This window comes from Colobus angolensis, unplaced genomic scaffold, assembly GCF_000951035.1.
Source record: "Colobus angolensis palliatus isolate OR3802 unplaced genomic scaffold, Cang.pa_1.0 Scaffold25, whole genome shotgun sequence".
In the NCBI taxonomy this organism is placed as follows: Eukaryota; Metazoa; Chordata; class Mammalia; order Primates; family Cercopithecidae; genus Colobus; species Colobus angolensis.
In genome coordinates this window covers 5,850,961-5,860,805 of record NW_012115710.1, presented here as the reverse complement: position 1 = coordinate 5,860,805, position 9,845 = coordinate 5,850,961, and the positions used below count along the sequence as shown (strand labels likewise).

Below are 9,845 nucleotides of genomic sequence, written 5' to 3'. Positions count from 1 at the left end.
TGCCATGTTGGTGTGCTGCACCCATCAACTCGTCAGCACCCATCAATTCATCATTTATATCAGGTATAACTCCCCAGTGCAATCCCTCCCCCCTCCCGAGTCTTTTTTTTTTTAAACTTTCCTACACCAGTTTTATTTAAAACACAAAAATAAGTATTTCTCTTTCTGTAAGGAAAACTGGCTCAAATATTGCTGAACCAGGCCAGACTCAGTGGCTCATGCCTCTATTCCCAGCACTTTGAGAGGCTGAGATGGGAGCATCACTTGAGGTCAGGGGTTCAAGACCAGCCTGGCCAACATGGTAAAACCCTGTCTTAAATACAAAAAAATAAATAAATAAATTAGCCAGGCATAGTGGCAGGCGCCTGTAATCCCAGCTACTTGGGAGGCTGAGGCAGGAGAATTGTTTGAACCTGGGAGGCGGAGGTTACAGTGAACCGAGATTACGCCACTGCCCTCCAGCCTGGGTGACAGAGTGAGACGCAAAAATGAATGAATGAATGAATAAATAGAAAACACTACGCTCCTTTCATCTTTATCGCTGTTCTACTAATAGTCACATATATTTCTGAGCTTTTACTACATGCCAGGTACTGTTCTAAGGCTGTGTATCAGTTCATTTTATTCTCACACAAAACAGTATGTACTATTATCAAGACATTTTATTTATATTTATTTATTATTTATTTTTTGAGATAGAGTTTTACTCTTGTCGCCCAGGCTGGAGTGCAGTGTCACGGTCTCAGCTCCCTGCAACCTCTGCCTCCCGGGTTCAAGTGATTCTCCTGCCTCAGCCTCCCAAGTAGTTGAGGTTACAGGCATGCGCCACCACACCCGGCTAATTTTTATATTTTCAGTAGAGACAGGGTTTCACCATGTTGGCCAGGCTGATCTCGAACTCCTGACTTCAGATGATCTGCCCCCCCTCGGCCTCCCAAAGTGCTGGGATTACAGGCTTGAGCCACCACGCCCGGCCTACCAGCCTGATTTTTTAAAAATGTTTTTATATAGCTTTGACACCAACGGATTAAATTTTGACAGGGAATTTGGCATGACTCAACTACAGGAAAGCGTTATCGTGGTGTTCTAAGCCCTCTCACTCCTGCACCCACCCCTGCTGCAGGAAAGGGTCAAGGTCAGCTTTTTCTCTGTGCCCCTGCAACTGGAGTTAGGGCTGTCCATAAATAATCCTTCCTTTCTCTCCTTCCAGACACATGAAAAGACTACGCTTCCCGGTGCCCCTTTGAAGTTCGGGGTGACCAGGTGACCCACTTTGGCTGAGTGTAAGCTAAGAAGACAGGTGTCATATCAGGTCCAAGCCTCGCAAGTCACTGCCTGCTGTGCCATCATCTCTTCTTCCTGTGCCAAAGGACTGGCAGCATTCCAGATGATGGCTGTGCCATGGGCCTGGGGTACACGGGTGACATGGAGGACAGCACTTGGCTGGCCCACAAAGGAGAGAAACCTCTGCTGCCTGAGGACCACGGAGAATCTGCAGCTGTGACTGCCCTGACCAACACGGCTCCAGGAGAGGTCTCAGAAAAATGGATGAATAGGCCCGGCGTGGTGGCTCAAGCCTGTAATCCCAGCATTTTGGGAGGCTGAGGTGGGCAGATCACCTGAGGTCAGGAGTTCAAGACCAGCCTGCCCAACATGGTGAAACCCCATCTCTACTAAAAATACAAAAAATACCCAGGCGTGGTGGTGGGCACCTGTAATCCCGGCTACTTGGGAGGCTGAGGCAGGAGAATGGCGTGAACCTGGGAGGCGGAGGTTGCAGTGAGCTGAGATCGTGACACTGCACTCCAGCCTGGGCAACAAGAGGGAAATTTCATCTCAATAAATAAATAAGAATGCTGAATGAGTGAGTGAGTGAATGAATGAATGGCAGGGAATTGGGCAGGGTCACAGATGACCCCCAGGCCGGAGGTAGAGGAAGCAGCCATGCCTGAAGCCGGCTCTCCACACATAGGCTTTATTTCCACAGTCCCAATTTCCCATGCTGAACCTGGCATCTTCGCCCTGACTTCTCCCATGCCTGTCAGCACTAGAGGGCTCTTGGGGAGTGAGGAGCTACAGAGAGAGGACACAGGATATATGGAGAGCCTGGGAGATGGAGACGAGGAGAGTGAGCCAGCAACAGAAGGTGGGGAATTCACAGGGGGTCAGGGCTCAGCAGACAGGGAAGGGGCAGATATGGAGACAAGAAGGACGGACACTGACTGGGAAGCCGAGAGAACAGGAGATCGGGAGGCAGAGGGAAAAGCAGGGTCAGGAGCAGAGAGAAAGGAACTAGGACACAGGTGAGGCGGTGATGAAGGGCAGATGAAAACAGTTGGAGGGGCAAAAAGACAGAGGCCTGGGACTGGGAGAAAAAGACAGGGACCCACAAGGCAAACAGGGAAGTAGAGACACAAAAAAAGACCCCTACAGAGAGCCAGGGCAGGCTGGCGGCTGCGCGCCCCTCGTGTCAGCCCTGGGAGTCTTTGCTGGTGGAGGAGCCGGGGCCAGTGCTGGAGGCAGGGCCGGTGCTAGAGACCTGGTCTCCGCTGGACCCGGGGCCTCCGCTGGAATCAGACGCTGTCCCTCCGCTCTCCACGCCACCCTCTGTGTTTTCTCCGCCCCTGCTGGACCCTGCGTACCCAGTAGAGCCCAGGTAGCTGCTGGTGCTGACAGGTCTGAAGGTCACGTGGCCCCCACTCGAGGCACTGGTGGAGCCGAAGGTCACGTGGCCAGTGTTGGGGTCACCGTGCGTGAGGTGGCTAGGCAAATGCCCCGGGCTGGATTTGAGGGGGCCAAAAGTGACGCGGCCAAGAGAGCCACGGTCTCTGCTAGTCTTGTGGCTCAAGATGGACCCGGGGATGGCATGGGGTTGCCTGGTGGGCACCAGGACGGTCCTGGAGCCGGCCCTCTGGGTGCTGGCCAGGTCCGCGCTCAGGGTGCCGTCCAGCTTCGCGGCGGCGGCGGCCAGGTCCTTCTGGCGCTGCGCCTCCGCCTGCTCCTGGAGCTCCACCTGCAGGGAAGGTGAGCTGGGCCCGGACGCACACTGAGGCCTGGCCCCACCCCTGAGGGCCCCAATCTCACCAGCTTCTCCACTTGGCTCAGCAGCTCCTCCCTGCTCATGGGGTAGTCATCGCTGGCCTCAAAACCTGGGGGGTCTTCTCTGGGGAGGGGAAGGAAAACCGGAAAAGACTAGACTCTCAGCCCTCAAAAAGGCCAGTGGCCCTTCCTGTGAAACCCCGGGAACCTCAGTCAATCTCCCACCAGCCCTGAGTGCCCTCCCCTTCTGGGGTACCCAGGGCCCCGTCTTCCCACACAAAGGTGCCAAGCCCCTACTCCTTCTGGCTGCCTCAAAGCACACACCTCATATTCTAAACCCCCAGGGCCACATCCAGCAGTCAGTCCCCAAAAGCCCCCCAAAACCCTCTATCCTGGGTGTTCCCTCTGCCCCCATGGAAGCCCCGTCCCCTCTGCGTCCCTCCTGCCCTGCGCCTCACAGATTGTCAGGGGGCTGAAGTGGGGCCATCTTCTTCGGAAGGTCCTCCAGGCTCTGGCCCAGCGCCAGGAGGGCAGCGTCGGCCAGGGAGGTGAGGCTCTGGAGAGTGTGGAAGCCTGTGGTCAGCTGGGCCACCCCTGAGACCTGCCTCCCGTCCCGGCTCCCTGCCGCCTCCCACCTGGGCATCCAGGAAGGCCTGCACTGTCAGGAGCTCCACCAGCCGCTTCTCGATGAGGCTCAGGAAGAGGCCCATGTCCCGGTCTGCCATGCCGGTCTTGACCCCAAGGAGGTCATCGATCATGCTGCCGTCGCAATGGGCCTTGGTGAAGAGGAGCTGGATATCTGCGTCATGGAGGGCCAGCTGTCAGGGATCTGCCACCGCCAGCTGGGTACTAGCCCTCTCCCCACTCAGGTCCTCACTGCCCCATTCTACAGAGACTGCAATCAAGGCTCAGAGACCAAAAGGGAGTCACCTGAGCTCAGCCAGCCAGGCAGGGGGAGGGCACTGCTGTGCATCCCTCTCTCCCTGACTTGTCCTTCAAAGTCAGCCTCAAGTATCACTGCCTCCAGGAAGCCTTCCCAGTGACCCCAGCAGAGCTGGCTTGGTGAGTGTGAGACCCAGGCGGTGGCGAGGGGCCTGCACTTGGCTTGACATGCTGCTGCTCTTCCTATCTTGAAAGTCTCGGCAATTTTTTAATAAGGGGCCCCTCGTTCTGCACTGGGCCCCACAAATTATGGTCTTGCACCGCAGACCAAGTTAGGGCCTCCTCTCGCCCCCAGAGCCTGGGCGTCCTCCATCCTCGCCCCTGAGTGATGAGTGCCCAGTGCTCAGGTCAGTCCCCTCCAGGGCCTCTCCCCACTGTGCCCACATCACCTAGCACAGGGCTCGGCTCAGCTGTCACGACAGCAGGAAGGAGGACCTGCCCATATTTGAGCTCCTACGGTGTGCCCCGAGGGGGCTCTCCAGCTTGCCCCCCACCACCCCTCACCTTTCTCTCCATCTGTCATCCCTTCTAATTCTCATGACAACCCTGCAAAGAAGCCACTGCCATCCCCATTCCCAGAGGGGCTCAGAAGGAGGAAGCCACACACCAAGGTTCATAATTGGTGGAGCTGAGATTCAAACCCAGGACAGGCTGGGCACAGGGGCTCACACCTGTCATCCCAGCATTTTGGGAAGCCAAGGCAGGCAGATCATTTGAGGTCAGGAGTTTGAGACCAGCCTGGCCACCATGGTGAAACCCTGTTTCTACTAAAAATACAAAAAAACTAGCTGGGCATGGTAGTGCATGCCTGTAATCCCAGTCACTGGAGAGACTGAGGCAGGAGAATTGCTTGAACCCGAGAGACAGACATTGCAGTGAGCCGAGATCACACCACTGCACTCCAGCCTAGCTGACAGAGTGAGATTCCGTCTCAAATAAATAAATAAATAAATAAATAAATAAATAAATAAATAAAAGCTAACAATAAATGTAAAAAAAAGAAAAACAAAAAACAGGACAGCCTGACTCCTGAGTGCTCTGCATGGCTACTTCCTGAAAAAATAAGAAAGATGAGGCCAGGTGTGGTGGCTCACGCCTGTAATCCCAGCACTTTGGGAGACCGAGGCAGGTGGATCACCTGAAGTCAGGAGTTTGAGAGCAGCCTGGCCAACATGGCAAAACCCGCTCTCCATTAAAAATACAAAAATTAGCTGGGCGTGGTGGTGCGTGCCTGTAATCCCAGCTACTGGGAGGCTAAGGCAGGAGAATCACTTGAACCCAGCAGGGGGAGGCTGCAGTGAGTGGAGATCGTGCCACTACACTCCAACCTGAGGGACAGAGCAAGACTATCTCTCAAATTAAAAAATAATAATAATAATAGAAATAAAAGAGAACGATGGGAGGATGCACAGGTGGATGCAACTGATACCCACGGAAAGGACAAAAAAAAAAAAAGAAAATCAGCCAGGTATGGTGGCTCATGCCTGTAATCCCAGCACTTTGGGAGTCCAAGACAGGAGGATCAATTGAGTCCAGGAGTTCAAGACTAGCCTGGACAACATAGTAAGATTCCCATCTCTTAAAAAAAAAAAGGGAGGGGCCAGGCGCAGTGGCTCATACATGTAATCCCAGCACTTTGGAAGGCCAAGGCGGGTGGATCACCTGAGGTCAGGAGTTTGAGACCAGCCTGGCCAACATGGCGAAACCCCGTCTCTACTAAAAATACCAAAATTAGCTGGGTGTGGTGGCGGGCACCTATAATCCCAGCTACTTGGGAGGCTGAGGCAGAATTGCTTGAGCCTGGGTGGCAGAGGTTGCAGTGAGCCAAGATTGCGCCACTGCACTCCAGCCTGGGCAAAAGAGCAAAATTCCTCTCAAAAAAATAAATAAATGAAAAAAATCTAAAAATGTTTTTAAAAAGGAAACTCTAGACCCCTTCCTCATACCACACATGCAAATCAATTTGGCATAAGTCACAGACTTCAATGTGGGAGCTCAAACAATGAAACTTCTAGGAGAAAACACAGCACAATGCCTTTGTAAACTCAGGACAGGTGAAAATTTCTTAGGCAGGCCATAAAGTCACTAACTACAAAAAGAAAATTTCATAAATTAGATCTCAAAACTAAGAAACTTCAGTTCATCACCAAAAAAGTGAAAAAGCAAGCTACAGTATAAGAGAAAATATTTACCAAAAGTCTAGTGTCTAGAATATACAAAGAACTCCTACAACTCAGTTATAGCAAGAAAACCCAACTTTTAAAAAAACAAGTGCACAAGATTGAACAGGAACTTCACAAAGATATCCGAATGGCCAATACGATGCTCAATATTATTAGTCACTAGGGAAATGCCAATTAAATTAATAGAGATAGTACTGCACAAACGTTAGATGGCTAATATTAAAATGGCTGATGGCCGGGCGCGGTGGCTCACGCCTGTAATCCCAGCATTTTGGGAGGCTGAGGCGGGCAGATCACGAGGTCAAGAGATCGAGACCCTCCTAGCCAACATGGTGAAACCCTGACTCTACTAAAAATACAAAAATTAGCTGGGCATGGTGGCACACACCTCTAGTCCCAGCTACTCGAGAGGCTGAGGCAAGAGAATCGCTTAAACCCAGGAGGTGAAGGTTGCAGTGAGCCGAGATCACACCATTGCACTCCAGCCTGGTGACAGAGCAAGACTCCATCTCAAAAATAAAATAAAATAAAAAATGGCTGCCACTAGGAAGCAGTGGAGAGGGTGTGGGACATCTGGGACCCCCATATGCTCACATAGGTGAGGGCATAAAATCTTGCGACCAGTTTGGAAAACTGTTTGGCATTTTCCAATAAATATCCACATATACCTAAGACCCATCAGTCCCACTGCTAGGCATTCATAGACAGACAGATGTACATGGATGATCCATAATTGAACACTGGTAGATGAATGGATGGGTGGATGATGATATGGGACAGTTAGAGGGACAGCATCTGTTTTTCAGTGTTTTGTGAAACAAGTATTCGGAATAATGCCTAAGTGCCTAGCAGAGTGACACATAATAAACATTGCTATTATATTTTATCATCATTTTCTTTACAAATAATAACATTTTTGGTAACTAAGACTAAGACTAGGAACACAAAAGTCAAATGTCATTGCAGATAAATGGATGAACAGATGGATGTGGGGCTGTTGGAGGCAGACGGACGGATAGACAATAGATGGATGGATGGATGGATGGATGGATGAATGGATAGATGGACATGGGACAGTTGGAGGGACAGACCCTGCATGGATGGATGGACATGCGACAGTTGGAGGAATAGATCCTGGATGGATGGATGGATAGATGGATGGATGGATGGAAGGACAGATGGATATAGGACAGATGGAGGGGTAGACCCTAGATGGACAGATAGATATGGGACAGATGAAGGAATAGACCCTGGATAGATGGATGGATATGGGACAGATGGAGGGATAGACCCTGGATGGAGAGAGAGATATAGGACAGATGAAGGAATAGATCCTGGATGAATGATGGATACAGGACAGTTGGAGGGATAGACCCTGGAAGGATGGATGGATGGATGGATGGATAGATATAGGACAGATGGAGAGGTAGATCCTGGATGGATAGATAGATATAGAACAGATGAAGGAACAGACCCTGGATAGATAGATGGATATGGGACAGATGGAGGGATAGACCCTGGATGGAGAGATAGATATAGAATAAATGAGGGAATAAATCCCGGATGGATGATGGATATAGGACAGTTGGAGGGATAGTCTCTAGATGGATGGATGGATGGATGGATGGATGGATATGGGACAGTTGGAGAGATCAACCCTAGATGGATGGATGGATGCACTGATGGATGGGTGGATGGATGGATGGATGGGTGTAGGACAGCTGGAGGGACAGATGCTGGATGGATAGATGGACATGAGACAGCTGGAGGGATAGACCCTGGTTGGAAAGATGGACAGATATGGAGCAACTGATAAGCAAGTGAACCAGGTTGTCCATGCAATGCCTCCAAGCCCCACAGGCTAATGGTGTCCTTCCAAGTGGAGAAGCCAGGCTTTGGAGGGGGCGCCTGTGGGTGCTCACCAGCCTTGAGCTTCTCCAGCTGTCCCCGCACATCCTGGAAGCGGGCCTCAAGTCGCTCAGCCTCCGAGCGCACCTTGTCCATGCGCTGCTGCAATGCATTCTGCTGCTGCTCCTGCAGCAAATGCCGGTCATCCTTGCTGGCACGTGCACTCACCAAAGCCTCCTGCATCTGTGGGGACAGGGCTGAATGCTGGGCCAGATGGCAGCCTCGGGAGTTGGGGGGTGTGGAGCTGGGAAGAAGAGGCAGGAGGGGGGCTGAGGGAGGGGAGGGGACAGGGAGGCAGGGAGAAGAGGAGGAGATGGAGAGGGCAGGCCTCACTCACCTCCTTGATCTCTTCCTGCACATGCTCCAGCTCCAAGTTCTGCTCATTGATGAAGTTGAACTCAGCAAAGTTGCGCTCCTCGACTGGGAAAGTTGGGCAAGGCGGGTCCCAGAGAGAGGGAGACAGAGACACAGATACAGAGAGAACAGAGACAGACAGGCACACAGAAGGCCAGAGAAAGTGAGGATGAGGAAGGCCACACAGAGACCAAGGCAGAGAGATGAACAGAGAGGAATCACAGAGACCAAGAGGCGTGGGAAGATATGACGGGGGGACACAGAAATACATAGCAAGGCAGAGAGGGAAAGCCAGAGAGACTCGGTAATAGCAAGGGAGATGGGGAGATGCAGGCAGGGAGAACGGTGGATATGGGTAAGGAGAGAAACAGAGGGACGGGGTTGAGGGAAGGATGTGGAGAGTGACCCCAGGCCCAGGAGTGAGGAGGGGATGGGGAGGGGCAGAGACAGGGCCACAGTAAGACGCCAGTGGACATAGGTGGTGGGTCCCAGGCCTGACACCTTGTTCCTCCAGTGCAGGTGGAGGAGTCCCCAGAGCCAGAGCTGAAGCCAGCCTGCACTGGACTCAGGGGGTGCCGGGGCCCCTGGGCCTCCTCCCTCCACCCAGGGCCCCACTCACTCTCCAGATACTTCTGCACCAACAGGTCAGGGTCACTCTCCCCCATCAGCTGGGACAGCTTATTCAGGGCGTCCTCATAGCGAAGCACCAGCCTCTCCTGGGAGGTCTTCCGGACGCCCTCGGCCTCCTCCTGGGCTGGGGGAAGAGAGAACAGCAGGTCGGCCTCCTGGGTGGCCTCCAGCACAGAGACCTCCTGGGTGCGCTGCAGGTGTCCCAGGGGTGCCCAGGCCCTCGAGATGCAAAGGCGGCAGCCTCTGCCTCACCCTGCTTTTCACGCTTCTCCAGGACATCGGGATCCGGCTGCCGCTCGTTGTTTTTGAGCTTGAGGAAGCGGTGCAGCTGCTCCAGGTGTGATATCTGCCGCCGCAGGACCTGCGCCTCCATCTCACTCTGGGCCTCCTCCTTCTCCGCGCGCTCCCGCAGCAAGCCCATCTTGGCCTTCGCCTCCTCCCTGGGGGGGTCAGCTGGGGTCAGGATGACTGGAGGCTGGGCTGGGGTCCACCTGGGGTCCTGGGGATGGGCAGGGTCAGCCAGAGGTTGTGGGGGTGGGGTGGAGTCAGCTGGTGTCCCAGATGAGCAGGGCCAGCCTGGGGTCACAGGAATGGGGCTGAATCAGGTTGCAGTTATCCTTTGGTCACAAAAAGCAGAAAACTGGCTGGGCACGGTGACTCCGTCTGTAATCCCAGCACTCTGGGAGGCAGGAGGATCACCTGCGGTCAGGAGTTTGAGACCAGCCTGGCCAACATGGTGAAACCCCATCTCTACTAAAAATACAAAAATTAGCCAGACCTGGTGGTGCA

General features: G+C 53.1%; 1 protein-coding gene across 1 annotated transcript in view; it reads right to left on the bottom strand.

Moving 5' to 3' along the window:
- Window positions 1-1,961: 1,961 nt before the first annotated feature.
- The window catches only part of CCDC114 (coiled-coil domain containing 114), a 23,148-nt gene continuing 15,264 nt past the window's right edge, over window positions 1,962-9,845 (bottom strand). Inside the window, exons 9-16 of the mRNA XM_011946471.1 lie at window positions 9,309-9,496; window positions 9,046-9,180; window positions 8,410-8,492; window positions 8,087-8,255; window positions 3,675-3,838; window positions 3,498-3,595; window positions 3,085-3,163; window positions 1,962-3,013 (exon numbers count right to left, since the gene is read on the bottom strand). Of these exons, the coding sequence (XP_011801861.1) occupies window positions 2,471-3,013; window positions 3,085-3,163; window positions 3,498-3,595; window positions 3,675-3,838; window positions 8,087-8,255; window positions 8,410-8,492; window positions 9,046-9,180; window positions 9,309-9,496 (1,459 nt within the window). The 3' untranslated portion in view covers window positions 1,962-2,470. The remainder of the gene's footprint in view (window positions 3,014-3,084; window positions 3,164-3,497; window positions 3,596-3,674; window positions 3,839-8,086; window positions 8,256-8,409; window positions 8,493-9,045; window positions 9,181-9,308; window positions 9,497-9,845) is intronic.